General features: G+C 40.8%; 1 protein-coding gene across 1 annotated transcript; it reads right to left on the reverse strand.

Moving 5' to 3' along the window:
• Nucleotides 1–1,493: 1,493 nt before the first annotated feature.
• Nucleotides 1,494–20,885, reverse strand: LOC139448053 (E3 ubiquitin-protein ligase Midline-1-like). The gene is made up of 13 exons (XM_071229558.1): nt 20,846–20,885; nt 18,756–19,077; nt 18,244–18,341; nt 17,831–17,960; nt 17,570–17,640; nt 17,349–17,448; nt 15,846–16,925; nt 15,534–15,586; nt 15,304–15,355; nt 14,738–14,829; nt 14,292–14,349; nt 8,351–8,407; nt 1,494–3,920 (listed from the first exon to the last, which is right to left on the reverse strand). Exons 2-13 carry the CDS (start codon nt 19,027–19,029, stop codon nt 3,235–3,237), a joined length of 2,751 nt encoding a protein of 916 aa, XP_071085659.1. The 5' UTR covers nt 19,030–19,077; nt 20,846–20,885; the 3' UTR covers nt 1,494–3,234.
• Between the last annotated feature and the right edge of the window lie 1,956 nt (nt 20,886–22,841).

Genomic DNA, 22,841 nt, shown 5'->3' on the forward strand with positions numbered 1-22,841 from the left:
ACACTGACACAATCAGGTTTATCAGGGACACAGTACACTGACACAATCAGGTTTATCAGGGACACAGTACACTGACACAATCAGGTTTATCAGGGACACAGTACACTGACACAATCAGGTTTATCAGGGACACAGTACACTGACACAATCAGGTTTATCAGGGACACAGTACACTGACACAATCAGATCGTTAAAGTACCACAAGGACTGCAGTTATTCAATGAACTACATTTAAGCATAGCGGAGTTATGCCCCTTTTCTGTGTCCTGAGTATTTCGATTTCACAGGGGAAAAAGCAAATTTCGCCATCGACTGTATACCTTTATACATAACAATACAAATGTATTACAAATACTGATATGGCGTTGATATAGAGGACCATATTTCGTCCGCTCGCGACCTAAGTAAAGCTGTCAAATACAGGTTTCCGGAAAAGTGCCTTCGTCGGAATATGGAAGCGTATGAGTCTACAAAGTATATCATCTTCGTACATGATACTTTCATCTTCGAAGATAATACTTTAATCGCAGAAGGTACTTCCGTCAACGTATACGATACTATAATCTACGTAGAAGAAAGTGTCATCCGCTATCGAATTATCGAATTTTGTAACAATATTTTATTGAGTAATGGACACTAGTTCCGGGTCAGTTATATACAACCGATTTGTTTGACTTTCAATCTGGATATGTCTTTATAGAGGTATATCTAACTATCAATTACAGCAAGTCTTCATTTAAATGTGTCGAAGTTACTGAAGTTACTGAAGTAGAAAATTTCCTCCAAACTACAAACAAACAAACAACTATAGGTCATTATGCAAAATCTTAGTGAAATTATATTTAGTTGGTTAGTTGGTTTGTAATTAACGCCGCACTCAGCAATATTCCAGCTGTATGATGCCGTTCTGTAAATAATCGAATCTGAACCAGACAATCCAGTGATTAATATTATTAGCATCGATCTACGCAACTGGGATCGATGACATGCATCAGCCAAGTCAGCGAGCCTGACCACCCAATCCCGTTAGTCGCCTCTTACGACAAACATAGTCGCTTTTTACGGCAAGCGTGAGTTGCTGAAGACCTGTTCTACCCCGCAAAAACTATAGGTCATTATATATGCAAAATCTTAATGAAATTATATATCAACCATAACATGAGTTCGAACGGAGAAGTCACTCGAATATGACGATTCGCATGATTTCTCCATTACGGAAGTTAGGTTTAACGGGTAAAACGTGAATATGAAGGGGGAGAATCACTCAAACTGTAAAAACTGTATCAAACCAATACTCGCCATCATCATCCTATGAAGCACTGAAGGTTCAATTCTGCAGTTTTAAGCGCTGATAGTTTGTCAGTTTGAAATGATCTCATTATGTGGTAAAAATATGGAAAAGGCCAAATAAACAACCAACATGCTCCCAAACATTTAATTGAATAAACAATAATTAAGTAATTACTTTATTAAAAAAATAAATGTTTGCATAATCTGGTATCCAACAACTTCACAGGACGGTATCACGTAACGATACGCACGATTATGATATCGCAAACGTGGAGTGAGTGAGTTGAGTTTAACGCCGCTTTTAACGGTATTCCAGTTATGTCACGGCGTGTCAGCTTAATGTGGGAGGGAAGCCCGAAGTGATGGAGGTCTAAGGCGTTCACCACTTCGGTGAAACTCACGAACACGGGTATGGTGCTGCCAAACTTAGCAACATACTCGGGGCCAACAGTGATTCGAACCCACAATCATAGGTTTCTGACGTGCCCTGCGCAGCGAATCGCGCCGCCTTAGACGATTGGGCCACCCGTGCCCCTCACAATCGTAGATGAAAGTATCATCTAGGTTGACAAAAGTATGATAGTTTGTTTAGACTGTGACACAAATACGCTTCAACAGGTGAGCGACTGAAGTGGCAAACTTTGTTGTGTGCTGGAGACATTTTATAGCTGGAATTAATATTATACCACATGACAATAAATTGTACATTCTGCGTCTCTGATAGTTAGAGGTAGATCCAGTGCCGCACGAACACAGTTCTCGCACAACTTTCAAGTTTCAAAACTGATAAAAATGTGCTTCGGAAAGATATCTCGTCAGCAAAACAGGGGCTAAATCCAAATCTAATAATAATAATAATAATAATAATAATAATGTGTACTTATATAATGCGCTAAACTCCTTACACAAGATGTATGCTCAAGCGATAACATTATTACCCCGATCAATGAAAAAGTGTGCACTTTTTTCATTCTCACCTCCCTGGGGAGTATACAACCCAACCTGCCCGTGAGGCGCTGGAAGGTTAACAGCCACATTACCATCTCATCCTCTCGGGTACTGCTGGGTGAACAGAGGCACATTTCGAACTAAGTCACTTGCCCAAGGAGACACCACGTGTCTTAAATTACATGTGCTTCAGTGTGGGGCCAGACAGAAGCCCTAGAATATCTCAGAAGCCAAGCTGCCAAACACGGTCACCCGCCCAACAATCTTCTCTGCGAACGACGTTGCTTCACTTCACCTGACTTGTGCCTTCTCGCTGTGCACAGCACTGTGTGCTACCTTATGTCCACACTATATTTGACATAATCAGAGCAGATAATTAAACAAACACTACTGTGGGTATTTTAAGTGTTTCCCCCCCACAGCAAACACATGAGAATAGAGGAACAAAATATTCAGTGAACTTTGTAACATTTCTGTGCACACGTCACAGGTACACCGGTACATTCTATGTCCGCTTCAATCACTCTCATCCCATTTCTTCACTGACATCAAATGTGGCAATGTGGCGGCACAACTGCAATACTTTCAGCACAACACTAATCATGTGGGGATTTAAAACAATTATATTACAGAGAAGAAACGGACCATGTCAACAAATTCATGATTTGTAACAACTTTTGGTGAGTTTGTGCACTCATTTGTTTGGCATGTTATCTCTAGCAATGTAGGAAATGTGTGATAAACTGATCGATTACCGCAGATTAATAATCATAACAATACTCATGTGAGGATGCAAAATGTTTCTAATACACCACAGAAACCAGTCAAGTAGAAAACAACATATTTAGCTAACCTTGTTACATTCTTGTACATAACAAACAACACAGACAGGCAACTTCTATGTCTGCCTAAATAAATACAATCACATTACATTTGACAGTTAAAACAAATATGTCACACTAACAAGTTTACACAATGTCATGTTTATTTTATTTCCTATGAGAGGGCGTTATAAATAAGTGACTTCTTGGAGTCAGTCATGGTGATGTCCATCCCGCTGACCACCTTCATGTTGACTGTGTAGACATCTGGCTCCCCAACACCAAACATGGGGAGAAGAGACTCCCTCCACTCAACATCCAACTTGGCCAAAACAATCTCCCTGTCAAGATCGATGAAGCCGAGTCTCCCCCTCCCCACATCCAGCACAACGCCATAGTGGAGGGTGGCCTGTGTGCCGGGTGTGTCAGACATTGTGTTTCTGTAACACTTCCCCCGCTTCCCCGGCTGACACACCCAGGTACAGAGACCCCCCTGGTGTGTGCCACATCTCCATACACGGACACACCAGGAGCGGCGCTGTACACAAACATACCACTCACTGTCCATCTGGCTCTCCTCCCCCACACCCATCTCCAGGACAACAGGCCACATCAACAATCCACCCACCACACCCACCCTGGAGTGGGTCTCCCAGTATCGTGGTGTGTGTGGGGCAGGGGTGACATTAGAGGGGGGTGGAGGAAGGGGGATGGGGGTGGAACTACAGGTGCCGCGGTATCTCCGTAACCTGCCGCTGCCTCTGTGTCGTGTGGCGGGCGGCGGGTTGACCAGCTCACCGTCTGTAGTTACGTGGCAGCAGTCTGTGTTGGCTCGAGCAGCGTCCAGTTGTAGTTTAGGACCTGGAAATATACATTTTGTTTACTGTTTACCAAATTTCCTGACTCCAGATAAGAAATTGGTCATTTTATTGTGAACCTCGTTTCAATGTTTACAAAACACCGCACTGAAAGATCGGCTGCCATGTTCGTCTGTCTGTGAATTTCAACATAACAATGCCCTAAATAGTAGCAATAACGCTGTGAAATTATTTGAGTGGGTATTCAAAATGCTTTTCATACATTTTTGTGTGCATTTGTAAACAAATGAATGCTGTTTTAAACACTTTTTTACAAAGTTGTAGTTGAGCTGGTTTGTGTCAGCAATCAGAAATAGATGACAACGGCCTAAATATACAAGTGTTTCCACATTATTTCACGATAAAACTATTATCATGGCAATTCTAAACTCTTCTTGTACAATTTTGTAAACAATAAGACAGAAAAAACTGTTGGTGGACGATTTTTTTACACTTGAGTGTTCGACAGACACAGTGTGAACAGGTAACTTCTACGTCCGCTTCAGTCACTGGCCACAGTTTCAGCAAACTCGCTGGACGGGAGGATGTCGCGTCATGTGTTGTGACTGGGACACGATGTAGTTTGTTGTCACATGACAATTATTAAAGATGTTGTCAAGGATGTAATGTAATACATTCTCAGTATTTAATGCACCCACTTTTATAACTGTTCCCACAGACATTAAACATAAAATAACTAAACAATATATAAATAACAACGATCTACATTGAGCAAAAGCCTATATTATACTGCGGATAGACAAGTCAACAATGCTAAATGATCACTGACTAATTTGCCGTTGTGTAAGTATTGTAGCGGCAGTAAAATGTACAATACATGTAACTGTATAAAATAATTCAATTATTACAGGCCATTTAATTTAGGTTTGAAAGTAATAATAAAATAACTTTCTTTTATCTTTCTCAGTGCATTATTGTCACATTTGTAAAACGGGAATATCACAAAATTGTGTGTTGTATTCCCGACACACTGATCGATGTGTTGACTGAGTGGGATACACCGGCAAGAGGGGTCCCTTTTTTGTTGTCGGTGGACCCTCACTCTCGCTCTTAGGTTGTCCCCTTTCTGATTCAAGGTTGTAACTAAAGGGAGAACACTCTCGTTAGGTTTATCTTTAGGTTTTAAAAGATCACAGCGGTTTTGTGATTTAGCCTTGTTTATTGCGTCTTCTACTATTTTACTATGTTTCTAGAGTAGTTTCTTTCTAATAGTGACTCGCTCAGTTCATCGAGTCTACATTGTGCACGATCTGAAGTAGATACTATCACACAGATTCTACGCCCTGTTTTTAGTATGAGGGGGTGACACGAATTGTTATTGAGGTATTGCTTGGAATCGGTTGGTGTGTAATATACATCTGTTTCAATGTTATTGTTTAAAATTGTAACCATTACATCTAGAGACGATATATTGTTATCGCTCATCTCTAACGTAAAGATTAAACCTGGATGGAGTGTCTGTAAAATATCTATCAAACTCTTCATTCCGATTCAACAGAACAAAACAATCATCTAAAAATCTTTTCCATTTATCTTGAAATCCCTGTCCAAATTCAATGCCAAAGTTTTCATCACTTTTTGAGTAGTTTTTCCTCTAAATAACCAACTACAAGGGTTGTATAAGTAGGGGCCATTTTTGTTTCCCTTGATGTGCCTTTAATTTGTTTGTAATGCGAACCATCAAAATTAAAAGTGTTATTGTTTAAAATAAATTTAATACTATCGATAACGAAAATGACTTCTCGGATTTCCGAACGGTGTTTATTTATCAAGTATTCAATAGCTTCTGTGCCGAGATCATGGGAATGTTTGAATATAAACTAACTACATCAAAACTGACCAACTTTGTTCCATTTTCGACTGAGGCGGGAAGTTGGTTCAGAAAATCAATGGTATCTGATATGTAGCTCTTGACATGTTTAACTGTTAATTTCAACTGATTCTGTGTATGCGACATTTGGGTCCTGCAATTATTGGCTGTAATTTTAAATCATTTACGGGGGGTATTTTGACATAAGCAGAATTCAATGTTCGACATTTTTCTTGGATCTGTGCGCTCTTATGAACTTTAGGGCGGCCACAAAAGTTACTTTCTTTCGATCCAAAATTACTTAAATAATCCTCTTCGTTTTTAGTAAGGCATTGAGAATGTGAATATACTAATCTTTTAAGATTAAGTAATACAGATTTTTCCGAACTGTCTGAAAGCTTTCTGTAACAAGATTCGTCTTTTAACATTTCCAATGAGAGTTCTTGGTAATAATTGCTGTCCAAGATTATTATAGCGCCTCCCTTACCAGCTTCTTTAATAACAATTGAATCGTTTGATAATCGCTCGTTCATGTTTTGTTATGTTTGATTTATCTCTTTGAGGGTTTACAGTAAAGGTTAAATCTTTGAGGCGGTTAATAACATTGTCTTACACTTTGTTACTATCAGGTATTGGAGTGAAGGTGTTTTTGTTTCTAACTAATGAAGTATCAATATCAAAATGATTTAGTAAGCTCAATTTTCTACAAAAATCAGACACATCTGTTTCTAGTTCATGTAAATCCTGTTTCAATGGAGTAGGGGTGAAATTCATACCTTTAAGTTATACAGAAATGTACTCCTTGGTCAGATCAACACAAGATAAGTTGATCACTTTTGATTTGCAATACAACCTCCAAATATTTATTCATTTATCCGAGCGATAATTCTCGTTAGAAGTCAGATTCAGAAATGTTCTTTCTCATATTGACCACTGACGCCACTGTTTTCAAGACAGAATTCGAAAACGTCGTGATTAAGAGTGAGTGAGTGAGTGAGTGAGTAGGGTTTTACGCCGCCTTTAGCAATATTCCAACAATTTCACGGTTGGTGACATCCGAAATGGGCCTTACACATTGTACCCATCTGAGGAATCGAACCCAATCCTTAGACGTGACGAGCGAACGCATTACCCACTTGACTACAAGTGCCCCAAGTTATTAAGAGGCATTAAACATGATGATATTCTCATTGCGCCAGACGAGTATCGCTGCCATAGCAACATGCACGGCCTTCATCATCAGTATCACACACATATGCACACTTACGATAAGCATGTATATCACAATACATGAGTTTGTTAATACTTATAAACCTTTACAATCATTGCCATTCACGTGTTGTGGCGCGGTCTAAAGTGATATTGCAATGATATTAAAGTGAAACGTGAATTAAGATTTCTGCTGATTTTGTTTTGTATGTTGTTTAATGCCGCACTCGGATATAGTCAAATATGGCGGAATAATCATAAACAGAAATTTATCGTGTAAAGAAAGAATCATGACGTGTTGCTTAAAAGAAAGAAAATGTGTTAATTCACTACGATCACTCGGCCTTAACGATTCAGACCTCCACCCAGTTGCACGTGTCAATATATGGAATAGAATGATTTTATCTACAAGCTTTTATGGATGTGAATTGTTACCAGCCAAAGAAACAAAGAAATTCAATAATTCATTCATCAACCATGTCGGGCACGTCGCCTCTTACGACAAGCATAGTTTTCTATCAGATTCTAAAATGAAATAAATGTCTCCACAAAATATCAAGTGCAACATTACAACAATTTGTCTAAAAGTTTCATTCAGAAACAGTATTGAAGAGGAACGTTAACCCGAACGCAAAAAGAATGTTTTACCGTAATGATTGTTACCAATGAAATAAACGCCTTAGCAACGTCCTTAGTAACAGGGTTCGACAAGGGGGAATTACTCCGTCAGGTGAACTGATAAACTGAAATCTACAATGTCATAGTTCTTACGTGAATTACTGAATCGACTTTGTTTCAGTTTGTTGTGGAATGATTAGGTTTTACGTTTCACAACATATGCATAAGCTTAGCGTAGGACTCGTCTGTAAATATTATCCATGTCACTACGACGGGAGGTATTAAGAATCAATGCCGGCATACTAAAAACATCTGGAGAACAACCGAACGTTGTAATGTCAACACTCGGAAATCAACACCTCTACAAAAATGCGTCCACTGAAAACAACTGAGATGCTCCAGGCAAGTGAAATACTGGATATTATAAACTGTTGGAAGTAGCCTGGTGGTTAAAGCGCCTGACAGGCCAAAAACATCAGTTCGATTCCAGACAAGGGTACAAGCCCATTTTTGGTGTCTCCAGCTGTGGTATAGCTGGAATACTGCCAAAGGTGATTTAATATCTACTCATTAACTCACTATATACGTCGCATATAATGGGTTGTTCTACGTCTGTTTGAGCAGTGTTCCGGCTCCCTACAGTGGTCTGTTAATATACAAGTCTGACCAGACACCAGTGGCGGAAAGTAACATTCCTTAACGTCAGTGCATAATGACACACGGTGAGTCAGGTTGAGTTTCACTAAAGCATGTTACAAAGAGTACAATATACTTACAGATGATGTATTTGACACTGCTGCCCTCTCTGAGGATGTCCATTGGACAGAAAGAGCCTGTAAAAGTATAGTTTAAGTTTAAAACACAATTTTGGCGCATTTGTTTCTGATGAAATGTGAATATGGTTTATTTTCACAGTTGACCTGCACAGCTTGCAGACGGTGAATCTGTGAGGTGTGTTTTACAAAATTATAAAACAGTGTTCCAGTTCCATCATGGTGTGTCAGTTTGGTTGGGAAGAGCCATGAGAAGTGATGTTAGTCTTCACGGCCAATTGTTCGCCTTAGAGGACTGGGTCAATCGTGTCCCACACACAGGTGAAGCACCCTCACACAAGTGAAACACACAGTGGTGAAGCACGCTCACACAAGTGAAACACACAATGGTGAAGCACCCTCACACAAGTGAAACATCCAGTGGTGAAACGCCCTTACAAAAGTGAAACACACAGTGGTGAAGCACCCTCACACAAGTGAAACATACGGTGGTGAAGCTCCCTTACACAAGTGAAACATACATTGGTGAAGCACCCTTACACAAGTGAAACACAAAATGGTGAAGCACCCTCACACAAGTGAAACATGTAGTGGTGAAGCACCCTTACACAAGTGAAACATACAGTGGTGAAGCACCCTTGCACAAGTGAAACATACAGTGGTAAAGCACCCTTACACAAGTGAAAAACACAATGGTGAAGCACCCTCAATCAAGTGAAACATGCAGTGGTGAATGCACCCTTACACAAGTGAAACACACAATGGTGAATGCACCCTCACGCAAGTGAAACATACAGTGGTGAAGCACCCTTATACAAGTGAAACACACAATGGTGAGGCACCCTCACACAAGTGAAACATACAGTGGTGAAGCACCCTTACACAAGTGAAACACACAATGGTGAAGCACCCTCACACAAGTGAAACACACAATGGTGAAGCACCCTTACACAAGTGAAACATACAATGGTGAAGCACCCTTACACAAATGAAACATACAGCGGTGAAGCACCCTTACAAAGTGAAACACACACTGGTGAAGCACCCTCAATCAAGTGAAACATGCAGTGGTGAAGCACCTTACACAAGTGAAACACATAATGGTAAATGCACCCTCACAGAAGTGAAACATACAATGGTGAAGCACCCTTACACAAGTGAAACAAACAATGGTGAATGCACCCTCAAAAAAGAGAAACATACAGTGGTGAAGCACCCTTACACAAGTAAAACACGATGGTGAAGCACCTTACACAAGTGAAACACACAATTGTGAAGCACCCTCACACAAGTGAAACATACAGTGGTGAAGCACCCTTACACAAGTGAAACACACAATGGTAAAGCATCCTTACACTAGTGAAACATCCAATGGTGAGTGAATGAGTAAGGTTTTACACCGCGTTTAGCAATATTCCAGCAATATCACCGCGGGGGACACCAGAAATGGGCTTCACACATTGTACCCATGTCGGGAATCAAACCCGGGTCTTCGGCTTAACCAGCTAGGCTCAACCACTAGGCTACTCGACCGCCCCCATCCAATGGTGAAGCACCCTCACAAAAGTGAAACACAAAATGGTGAAGCACCCTCACACAAGTGAAACATGCAGTGGTGAAGCACCCTTACACTAGTGAAACACACAATGGTGAAGCACCCTCACAAAAGTGAAACATACAGTGGTGAACCACCCTTACACAAGTGAAACACACAATGGTGAAGCACCCTCACAAAAGTGAAACATACAGTGGTGATGCACCCTTACACAAGTGAAACACACAATGGTGAAGCACCTTACACAAGTGAAACACACAATGGTGAAGCACCCTCACACAAGTGAAACATACATTGGTGAAGTACCCTTACACAAGTGAAACACACAATGGTGAAACACCCTCACACAAGTGAAACATACAGTGGTGAAGCACCCTTACACAAGTGAAACACACAATGGTGAAGCACCCTCATACAAGGGAAACATGCAGTGGTGAAACACCCTTACACTAGTGAAACACACAATGGTGAATGCACCCTCACACAAGTGAAACATACAGTGGTGAATCACCCTTACTTAAGTGAAACACACAATGATGAATGCACCCTCACAAAAGTGAAACATACAGTGGTGAAGCAACGTTACAAAAGTGAAACATACAATGGTGAAGCACCCTCACACAAGTGAAACATACAGTGGTGAAGCACCCTTACACAAGTGAAACACACAATGGTGAGGCACCCTCACACAAGTGAAACACACAGTGGTGAAGCTCCCTTACACAAGTGAAACATACAATGGTGAAGCACCTTTGCACAAGTGAAACATACAGTGGTGATGCACCCTTACACAAGTGAAACACACAATGGTGAAGCACCCTTGCACAAGTGAAACACACAATGGTGAAGCACCCTTACACAAGTGAAACATACAATGGTGAAGCACCTTTGCACAAGTGAAACATACAGTGGTGATGCACCCTTACACAAGTGAAACACACAATGGTGAAGCACCCTCACACAAGTGAAACACACAATGGTGAAGCACCCTTACACAAGTGAAACACACAATGATAAAGCACCTTACACAGGTGAAACACACAATGGTGAGTGAGTGAGTAAGGTTTTACACAGCATTTAGCAATATTCCAGCAATATCACAGCGGGGAACACCAGAAATGGGCTTCACACATTGTACCCATGTTAGGAATCGAACCCGGGTCTTCGGCTTAACGAGCGAACACTTTAACCACTAGGCTACTCGACCGCCCCCATCCAATGATGAAGCACCCACACACAAGTGAAACACACAATGGTGAAGCACCCTCACACAAGTGAAACATCCAGTGGTGAAGCACCCTAAACTAGTGAAACACACAATGGTGAAGCACCCTCACACAAGTGAAACATACAGTGGTGAAGCACCCTTACATAAATGAAACAAACAATGGTGAAGCACCTTACACAAGTGAAACACAAAATGGTGAAGCACCCTCAAACAAGTGAAACATACAATAGTGAAGCACCTTTGCACAAGTGAAACATACAGTGGTGATGCACCCTTACACAAGTGAAACACACAATGGTGAAGCACCCTCACACAAGTGAAACACACAATGGTGAAGCACCCTTACACAAGTGAAACACACAATGATTAAGCACCTTACACAGGTGAAACACACAATGGTGAGTGAGTAAGGTTTTACACAGCATTTAGCAATATTCCAGCAATATCACAGCGGGGGACACCAGAAATGGGCTTCACACATTGTACCCATGTTAGGAATCGAACCCGGGTCTTCGGCTTAACGAGCGAACACTTTAACCACTAGGCTACTCGACCGCCCCCATCCAATGATGAAGCACCCACACACAAGTGAAACACACAATGGTGAAGCACCCTCACACAAGTGAAACATCCAGTGGTGAAGCACCCTAAACTAGTGAAACACAAAATGGTGAAGCACCCTCACACAAGTGAAACATACAGTGGTGAAGCACCCTTACATAAATGAAACAAACAATGGTGAAGCACCTTACACAAGTGAAACACAAAATGGTGAAGCACCCTCAAACAAGTGAAACAGACAATGGTGAAGCCCCTCACACAAGTGAAACACACACTGGTGAAGCACCCTCATACAAGTGAAACATCCAGTGGTGAAGCACCTTTACACAAGTTTAAAATACAGTGGTGTAGCACCCTTACACAAGTGAAATACACAATAGTGAAGCACCTTACACAAGTGAAACACAAACTGGTGAAGCACCCTCACACAAGTGAAACATACAGTGGTGAAGCACCCTTACACAAGTGAAACACACAATAGTAAAGCATCCTTACACTAGTGAAACATACAGTGGTGAAGCATCCTTACACAAGTGAAACATACAATGTTAAAGCATCCTTACACTAGTGAAACATCCAGTGGTGACGCATCCTAACACTAGTAAAACATCCAATGGTGAAGCACTCTTACACTAGTGAAACAAACAATGGTGAGGCACCCTCACACAAGTGAAACATACAGTGGTTAAGCATCCTTACACTAGTGAAATACACAATGGTGAAGCACCCTTACACAAATGAAACACACAATGGTGAAGCACCCTCACACAAGTGAAACATACTGTGGTGAAGCACCCTTGCACAAGTGAAACATACAGTGGTGAAGCACCCTTACACAAGTGAAACACACAATGGTGAAGCACCCTTGCACAAGTGAAACATACAGGGGTGAAACACCCTTACACAAGTGAAACACACAATAGTAAAGCATCCTTACACTAGTGAAACATACAGTGGTGAAGCATCCTTACACAAGTGAAACATACAATGTTAAAGCATCCTTACACTAGTGAAACATCCAGTGGTGACGCATCCTAACACTAGTAAAACATCCAATGGTGAAGCACTCTTACACTAGTGAAACAAACAATGGTGAGGCACCCTCACACAAGTGAAACATACAGTGGTTAAGCATCCTTACACTAGTGAAATACACAATGGTGAAGCACCCTTACACAAATGAAACACACAATGGTGAAGCACCCTCACACTAGTGAAACATGCTGTGGTGAAGCACCCTTGCACAAGTGAAACATACAGTGGTGAAGCACCCTTACACAAGTGAAACACACAATGGTGAAGCACCCTTGCACAAGTGAAAAATACAGTGGTGAAGCACCCTTACACAAGTGAAACACACAATGGTGAAGCACCCTCAATCAAGTGAAACATGCAGTGGTGAAGCACCCTTACACAAGTGAAACACACAATGGTGAAGCACCCTCACAGAAGTGAAACATACAGTGGTGAAGCACCTGCACACAAGTGAAACACACAATGGCGAAGCAACTTCACACAAGTGAAACACACAATGGTGAAGCAACCTCACACAAGTGAAACACGCAATGGGGAAGCAGCCTCACACAAGTGAAACATCCAGTGGTGAAGCACCCTTACACAAGTGAAACATCCAGTGGTGAAGCACTTTCACACAAGTGAAACACACAGTTTAGTCATGTTGTAGTTTCATAATTTTCATTTTAACCAACACACATAGCTGATATATATCGTGTATACTCCGTGCAATGCTCATCTGACACAGCCACGTGTAAGTGGAACAGTTTATTATGATACGATCGGGATCTCTTCATCAGCGACTGAGGGATGTTTTACTCCCTCGGTATAACTTGAATTGAACTTGATTAGTTTTACCAATCGTGCTTTTTTTGAAAAGTCCATGATCGAAAATGAATTAAATCGACATGAAAGATATAAACGGCATTCTAAAGATAACCGAATCATTCACGGATCCAGAATTGCGTCCTTTGGCCTAAATGTTAAACACGAACAGATCAACAATACAAAATGTGCTTCCTTCTATTGCACAAGCGGCGTTACCAGGTGAAGACTTTGCAGTTTCTTTCGAACGAACAGTCGACGGGTTAGTGTCTTTGATGTCTCAATTAGCAATGTCTGTCACACATACACATTGGCAAGATATCTCTGATATCTACAGATTATGGCCGTCTAGGTTTGTGTTTGTCAGGCTATTCCTGAAATACCTTGCTTTACACACACCCATACACGTACATCCAACACCCCTGTTTTTTAGCGAAAGATGTTAACGCCGCTTGTGGTGTATTCTCCCTGCAGTGAAAACTCCCCCTTAAATAACAGTAGAAAGGACAGAAAATCTGACTGATCTCTAGATACGTTTTGTGTGGCATGCGAGGTGATGTAAAGCTCTTACACAATCTGAGCAAATGACCTTGTCGCTATGCATAGCTGATAGTGATCATGTATGAGCTGTAGGTTTAAGAAGCTCGTGATATCCTAAATACTGATAGTAACTCTATTTTGACTTAAAGAATACTGCTGACAAGTCACAAACTCACTGTCATTCACATTATTCAGATTGTATGGAATTGTCGGGCACGTACCTGTCAAGCAAATTACACGTGGAGTTGTCTCCGTGGACATGAGTGATCCAATTATGAACTGAAAACAAAGGTTTTGAAAGATTATAATAGTGCAAGCTGTAACTAAATTTATAGAATGGCCAATTAATACTCAGCGACTTATTTCCTTTCACTCTACAAAGCTTAAATTCAGAGGGAGAGGATTGGTATGTTGTTAAACATTGTGTCTGTTGTTCAACACCGCACTCAGCAATATTCCATCTATATGGTGGCGGCATGTAAGTAATTGTATCAGGGCCAAACAAACCAATGATTGATAGTATGTGTCCATGCCCTACGCCGTCGGGGAACAATGACACGCTATCAACGAGCCTGATCACCTGATCCATTTATTCGCCTGTTTACAATCAGCATTGGTTGCTGGGGACCTATTCAGACCCGGAACCTCATTGGGTTATTGCACGTACTTTGGTGACAACTTCATAAACGTCTTGTGATGTCAGCTGTGCAGGCTGGAGTTCCTGTGATCCAGATACAGTAGAGTCGGATTCCTTGATTCCTGTTGGAAGACAAACATAAACATATTTGAAAGCAATCTCCGACTCTAAATGTTAACACACACGCACTCAGTCACGCACGCACGCACGCACGCACGCACGCACGCACGCATCCACGCACGTTCGTATGCATGTTTGAATGTATTACATGCACGCACATACGTATGTATGTATGTATGTATGTATGTATGTATGTATGTATGTATGTATGTATGTATGTAAGTATGTATGTATGTATTTATGTATGTATGTATGTATGTATGTATGTATGTATGTATGTATGTATGTATGTATGTATGTATGTATGTATGTATGTATGTATGTATGTATGTATGTATGTATGTATGTATCACTTCGAGTAATTCATGTATGCGTAAGATACGTTCATGTTTTGCATTTAAGATTTGAGAGATGATATTATCCAAGTGATTTATTTAATCTGCTCTTCCCGACCTCATCATAGTAGCATACTGTACCTGGGATGCGATATAAAATCTTGACAAGCTGGCGCCATCGTCCTTCATGTAGCTGAAACAACAACACTGGCATCAAAAAGATCAGTTTGTAACGTGACGTTCTTATATAACATAGAACTGGTATAGAACTCCCGACCACGGTCATCAGACAAATATTCTAATATGATTCCAACAATATTTGCATTCAACTTATAAAGATACATGTAATTTCCCTTTAAACAACATATTACCGTGTTTGTTTCTTGTTCTCTCAACGTCAGCAGGTGTATTTGTTGAAGCAGACCTGGAGATAAATATTGAACAGATAAATTCAAAATTTTATTAGCAATTAATGGTACTTTAGAATGACGATAAGTCATTTCGATGTTTGGATAAGTGTTACTGCAATATTCTGGATTACATACTTTGGTACTGACGTAGGTATGATGAATAAAGCTGACTGAGACATTTATGCAAAGGCTCAGATCTTAATAGTTGAATGAGAAACTGGTCAATGGGTTGCTGAGTATTATCTAAACATGAATGTTCTTAAATATACCTACCTTGATAAGTAGGCTGTGTGTCTGGAATATGATCCAAGTCGAGACAGGTGACAAGGCCACCAAATGTATCGATGAGTTCCTCCAGGGCTTTCTGGCCTTGAAAGGAAAGGAGGATCTTTGTATCTCTTGTGTCATCTTCTGGAAGTTCCCTCTTGAGATTTTCATCACATTTCTTCAGTATTGCAGCAGTGAGAGTAATGAGCTCCTCTCGTCTTGTAGATTCCAGTGTTCTCTGTGTGTAGTCTATCGTGGATGCAATGGAAGTATGGACGTCATGTATAGTGTCAAGTGTCTCTTGAACTGTTTTATTTGGGGCCTCCAAACTCATTTTGACCTCTTCCCTCAGATTTCGCTGTCGATGAAGGGACTTTACAGCCACACTTTTACAAACCGTAATGATGGCTTGTTCCAGCTTTCTCTGTTTATCGCCCAGTTCATCTTGGTGACTGTTGACAGTTGCCATTTTGTCTGTGACATCTTTCAGTTTACGTCGTTGATTCTGCAACTGTTCCTCCAGCTGACCCTTTGCCTTCTCATGGGCATGATTCAAATCTTCTTTCTTGTGATCTCTATGGGCCCCATGTAGACATACAATACAGATAGCCTTCTTACATGTGTGGTCATACAGCTGGAGTTCATTTTTTGGGTGGTCTGTGCAATTAGGTTCCTTCAGCCAATGCCTCATGGGGATATTCTCTGTCTGATTGACCTCCTCCACTATGTGGTTTCTATTCCGCTTCGGCACGTCATGTAGTTTATGACAGTCGGAGCAGAGCAGGTTATCACATTCGTGACAGTACACCTCAGCCTTTGCGTCATGATCTCCCTCGATGTAGTTACATTTCTTGTCCCCCTCAACGTTGGCAGCATAGGCAGCCTCATTGCATCCAACATGATCTACTTCAGTCTGTTCCATGTTGAACTCACAACCACAGGGACATTGGAGGCACTTCTGCTTCGCTAGGGCGGTGTGGTGATCAATGCATGGTTTGCAGGCAGAATGCAGGCATGGAAGGAGACAAAGCTGACTTTCATCACAGCAGGATTGAGTTGAGAACTGGCACATTCTGTCAATGGCACCTGTGGGTAAAAAAACACATTAAGATGTGTCTAGCGGATAGAGTGTCTGCCCGGAGAGAGTAAGGTCGGGGGTTCGATCCCCGGCAGCGTCATACCAAAATACGCTACCAGCTTATACTTGTCACCCTGCCATGACAGCATTAAGGGGCTGAAACAATGACTGGTCGGCAAAGACTATGTCTGAGTTGGGTATTCATGTTAAACTGCGGCATGGTATCTCAATGGGCTAGCAATATAGAATCAGCATTTTTCCGGACTGGTACAAGCAGCCACACACAAACACATGCATATGCGTCGCTTTACAAGTGCAATAATCTTGAACGTGACGCTAAACCACATTTCACCTCACCTCATTATGATCATGTTTCTAACTATTTACGCTTGTGAGATTGATTGTCCCTTTTCTTCATGCATATCATGTACCTGTACGTTGGACCTGCACTGCAATGTCTTCCCTATCTGGGGACTGTGGCCTAGGATCCCCTGTCAAGGCCTCGTATGCCTCCTGTTCTTCATGCAGTCTCTGAAATGACAAGTACCATTGCCTCAGATTGTACTTATTATGTTACATGTGTAGATGTGCAACAATGTTTCTATTGCCTTGGTTATTAAATGTATCTCCTTCAGGATAACATCATTCCTACCTTCTTCACGTCGTCACATTCTGCCTGACTCTGCTGCAAATCATCGTTTGACTTTGACAGTTGCATTTTCACTGAAATGTGATTACAAGGATCGCATCAGAGAATTGATCAAACTTCAAATTATGTGGCATGTTTCATTGTGACAATGGCATTGTGTGGCTACTAATCCTATACGGGTCGATGGTAACTTATTGCAGCATAGGTAAAAGTAAAGTTGTAAATAAAAGCTAGACTTGAAACAGGAAGCAAACATCAGCCTACATGTTTCTACTTCCTCCTTCTGCTTTTCTAGCTGTGCTATGTGTTCCTCTCTTTCCTTTTTCATTGCTTCCTCCCGTTCAGCGCTGTCCAAGTATTTTTGTTTTATTTGTTCCTCAAGCCTTTCCATTGCCTGAAAACAGACGTGAACGAGGAGTAATCACCTGAACATCCACTACATATAAATACACCTAGATACTGCAGCTTATTACATGTCTTGTCTGTTTCACTTGTCTCGGAAAATGTAATATAAACTTGATGTTTAAGAGAGTTGCGGGAAGCGTACATTCACTAAAATTGCACATCTGATACCTAATACATGTGCAGTACTAATTCAAACATATCTATCTCATCTGAATACAGGGTTATCTTAACATGACGAGCAGACAAGTTTTAACTGTGTTCGGACTACTCACAGAGTGCAGTTCAGCTATCTGGTCCTCTTTGTCACCAAGTTCCTTTTTGTACTGAGCTTCCAGCTTGAACTTGTTGACATAGACGATGTCTGAACTACCTGAAGAGTAGAACATTGTGCATGTAGTAAAAATAGTACGAAATGAGATATAACTCGTTGTTTGAAGACTTTTTGTTTCTTCTGCTGGATTAGCTACTAACTAGACATGTCTGTGGATGATATGACGTCACCTAACAATGGGCGTGATAATGGCCCGTCAAGCAATATGAGGGCATATCAAGTTACAGTGGCCCGCTCATTTCTGATAACATGCGGGCGATTCAAAGATAATTCTATCCATTTAAGCTATAATGAGTTTTAATGGATGGAAGAGAATGAAACGAGATGTGACCCTGTGAATTTCTGGCTGTGAACTCCATGTTATATCCAGGCTTATATTACAGCAGTACTAGTCAAACTGCTGTTGGTAGTTCTGGCAGCTTGTGATCACATATGATAACCCTACTAACATACCTGCTTCCATGGAGGTTTCATCAAGCCGTTTTTTGATGAACGGCTGTGAGGAATCAAGGACAGCACACAGTGTCCGGTACCCTTCTTGTCCCTTCTTCTTTAATATTTCTAACAGCTTCTCACATTTCTCCGGCCCAGCCTGTCTACACCTGTCATAGTCCGCCTGTGTGAAGACATCGTCCTCCAACAAGGCGTCCAGCACAGGGTCCACCTGAAGGTTCTCCTTTAGGTACTTGTGGTTCCTCTGGATGACGACAACGTGGGGAGCAGCCATCTTCTGACGTCAGGTGTGTGTGTATCTCGCTGGGACTAAGCTACAGATCTAAAAAATAAATGGAAAACATAACTAACTGAAATTGAAAGTTCCTGCATACTGCGTCAGAAGTCCTGGTCAAATCGAACGTCGTGCTTTTGTTAATTATTCTCCATGTTGCATACTTACAGGTTCAATGAACTGGGATATTACCTTGCCCCTTTAAACTTCAATACTATACAAAATAATGTGCATACAAAATCTTACATTTTGTTCAATTATTGTTAGCTTCTTGAAGTCTTACAATAAGTGTATCAACAACGAGGCTCCAACTCATCACTATGTTTATGTATGTTATGGAATAAGCCTTATACAGTGCTACGAAACTACATGTCAGACAATCTTATCAGTAAATCGCCCTCGCATTGTATCTCCGGGCTGGTGGTTGGCTGTTGGGTGTTAGGTGTTAATGGTTGAGGGAAAAGGGGTTGATGTACAAGAGGTTGACTATGAACACAACTATTTTGATGATTCTACACGGGAGTAATAATTCATGAAAACCCACAGAGATCCCCTTTCTTGTACTGGGTGTTGAGAGGACATTTGTACATGGTATGAACAACATCTCTCAAGGCACCCCACAGGTTTGTCAACAGAGAGTAAAGTAGTAACATCCAAAACACTTAATTAATTTTAGGGTGCGATTTTCACAGTGTAGGCAAAGTGAACTAATATCCAGCTCGACTGTAGGTGATGTACACTGTAGGCGAAATGCACTGTAGGCGAATGGAGATTGAACTTAGTAGGCACGGGTTCCTAGTCGTCTAATTATAAATTGTCGCATTTCGCTGTGGAAAGCTGCGTCCCTTTGGCACACTAGAGACCTATGATAGCGGGTTCGAATCCCATTTCGTTGGGATCATGTTTCTGGGTTTTTTTAGCGCCATACCCATGCTTGTTGATTTTCCTCCTACATCAAGCTGACGTGCCGTGATATAAATGTCTTAACAGTGAAATATCCTGTCAAGCATGTGGTAGATTTCGATCCCCACCATAGCAATGTGTCTTTGTATGAAACTGTGTTTGAGGAACGTTCACCAATGCATAACAATCAGGGGAAATGTAAAACTAAGCAGATGACATGAGTGACCCGACTTCACAATATCCCTGCTGTGTCGCTCTAGAAACACATCACTGCAGTTCGTGCACTTGACAGGCATGTCGAAGCGCTATTCATGCATGGTGACGTCAGAGTGGCAGCCATGACAACCTATAGAATGACTTCAGCACCAGCCGTGGCCAGCTTGTGTAGCATGTTACAACATGGCCTGCCGTTCCCACCACTCAATCTCTTCTTGTACAACACTTACAAATTAGTGTCTGCAATAAAGTTGCTCGACCTTTGCATCAGTGATGCTGTTTTGCGAATTGCTAACTTATCTAAACAATACATGGCGGAACATGGCCTGTATTGGATGGTCCGTTACCTCGCACGTATCAAGTGACTAAGCAAATGATGAACGTAACGTTGTGCCAACATACAACTAAAAATATGTGTTAACATGCATAACTGACCATGGCAATATCTGGGGCCATATAGTGTCATTTTATCAACGCTGAGTCCATACTCTCCAAAACTACTCCACCCAACCTGACCGACCCACTGCATTCCTCCTCATAACCACACACACACTAGATTCAACTTAGTTCACACCGATGCTTTAAGATCTATAAAGGAAGTCATACAGCTGTAAACACTCATCAAGAGGCACAACATACTATATGTTAAGAAGATAATAATATAACCACAAGAAATGTGTAGATATATTTTACTTACACGACACAGACTCAACAGGAAGTCAAATATGGCAGTCGCCTTGTTCAGCTACAAAAGGAAACTCGGACATTCATTGACGCCTACTCGCGTGACGCACAGGATGCCTGCCTTCATTTGGTACGATAACTTGTGTCATAGTCAGGTTATTCAATGACAAATGCATTCAGTGACGGTGGGGAGGGTATGTATAAGTAAATAAAGCCCCCGATGACCATTAAGGCTGAAGTGGTTTTATATATAATTGACGAGTAATAGTCTTGTACATTTTAGTTATTTTCAATATAAATCTTATATAAATATGCATCCGATATGATAAACAAGTGTTCAAAACTGTTCATGTGTGTGGTTGTCTCAGGATTGCGGCGATATGAAATGCTTCATGGTTATATTCAAACAACGATGTAAAGATATAGAATTCCAAAACTGGCATTACAAAATCACCAATTCTTCTCTCCTTGATGTTTATTCACCCTATAAATCACTTTTCGCACCAGAAAAAATATATGTCTACTTTAGCATGTGAAAGAGATCTTCTTAGAGCTTTTATGTAAATTCTGTTGTTTTAGCCATATTCTAAATGTACAGAAAACTCGATTAATACAACCAGAGTCGTCGTTTAGTTTATGTATGAAATGTAACTACTATGAAATAGAAAATGAATACCATTTTTTTAAAATTTGTCCTTTTTATAAAAGTGGAAGAGAAAACTTAATTTAAATTTGCTACCATGTACAACCATCTGTCCTAACATTTATCAGTCTTCGATCTACTAAAAATGATTGTGTTTTTAAAAACCTGTCCATATATTTAAAAAGACATTTACCTATGTCAATACAAATGTACAAACAATATGAACGTTGTTGTTTTTTTGTAAGAAAATTTGTGCATGTGCATAGTCTATTATTCCTTGTAAATGAACTTAGGGCCTTCATTCATGAATAAACGTCTTCTTCTTCTGTTCAAAACCACGCACCCAGCTTATTCCGGGGTAGAACAGGTCTCCAACACTCAATGGTTGTGTGTGAAGTGTCCCAGACTCACAGTGGACATTCCGGAGTAGAACAGGTCACATCGCTCTATGTTTGTGTATGAAGTGTCCCAGACTCACAGTGGACGTTCCGGGGTAGAACAGGTCACATCGCTCTATGTTTGTGTATGAAGTGTCCCAGACTCACAGTGGACGTTCCGGGGTAGAACAGGTGCCCAACACTCGATGTTTGTCTATGGAGTGATCTTGATATGGAAAGTACGGTATGTTTGCATATATCAATAACTCAGTCATTAAGTAATGGTTAACCCTTCTCTTGTCACGTGACGTGTGAAATACACGACTCATAATTCTTTATCTTCTGTCCTTCTGTAGTCAATGTTTACGATTGTCCGTATATGTTTACATGTACATGTATTTGCCACACACGAAGGCAACTTACAACTCTTGAGGACCAATGTCAAGACTTAATGAGCTATGTATCTAATTGAAAACTACAAACAGTCTACCTCCAAACATCCCCTTTATCTCCATGACTACCTATATGCAAGCCGTGGGGATTTAGATGATGCCCTTCAGCGTTCCCTAAAGAATATGCCTGCAGCCTGGGAATGTCTGCTTCAACATCCTAAACATTGACATCGGTTCGGCTGTAGAAACCGATAGTAGAATTAGTAGTAGCAAGAGTAGTAGCAGTAGAAGTACTTTATTCTTATTCTTATTATTATTTTTATTATTATTAGCAGTAGTAGTAGAAGTAATAGTAATAGTAGTAGTAGTAATAGTAATAGTAATAGTAATAGTAATAGTAGTAGTAGTAGTAGTAGTAGTAGTAGTAATAGTAGTAGTAGTAGTAGTGGTAGTAGTAGGAGGAGGAGCAGCAGTAGTAGTAATAGTAGTAGTAGTACTACTTGTAGTAGTAGAAAGAGCAGCAGTAGTAGTAGTAGTAGCAGCAACAGTAGTAGTAATGGTAGTTTCAGTGATAGTGGTTGTAGTTTCAGCGGTAGT

The sequence above is a fragment of the Haliotis cracherodii genome, unplaced genomic scaffold (genome assembly GCF_022045235.1).
Source record: "Haliotis cracherodii isolate W230 unplaced genomic scaffold, xgHalCrac1.p SCAF_7, whole genome shotgun sequence".
NCBI lineage: Eukaryota > Metazoa > Mollusca > Gastropoda > Lepetellida > Haliotidae > Haliotis > Haliotis cracherodii.

Excerpts from the sequence above, each read along its gene's own strand:
- LOC139448053 (XM_071229558.1), bottom strand. The coding sequence starts at position 19,029 with ATGGCTGCTCCCCACGTTGTCGTCATCCAGAGGAACCACAAGTACCTA. Across the intron at positions 17,961-18,243 it reads AGATAGCTGAACTGCACTCT|GCAATGGAAAGGCTTGAGGA; the intron begins GTGAGTAGTCCG and ends GTCTGTTTTCAG. Across the intron at positions 17,641-17,830 it reads GAAGGAGGAAGTAGAAACAT|TGAAAATGCAACTGTCAAAG; the intron begins GTAGGCTGATGT and ends ATCACATTTCAG.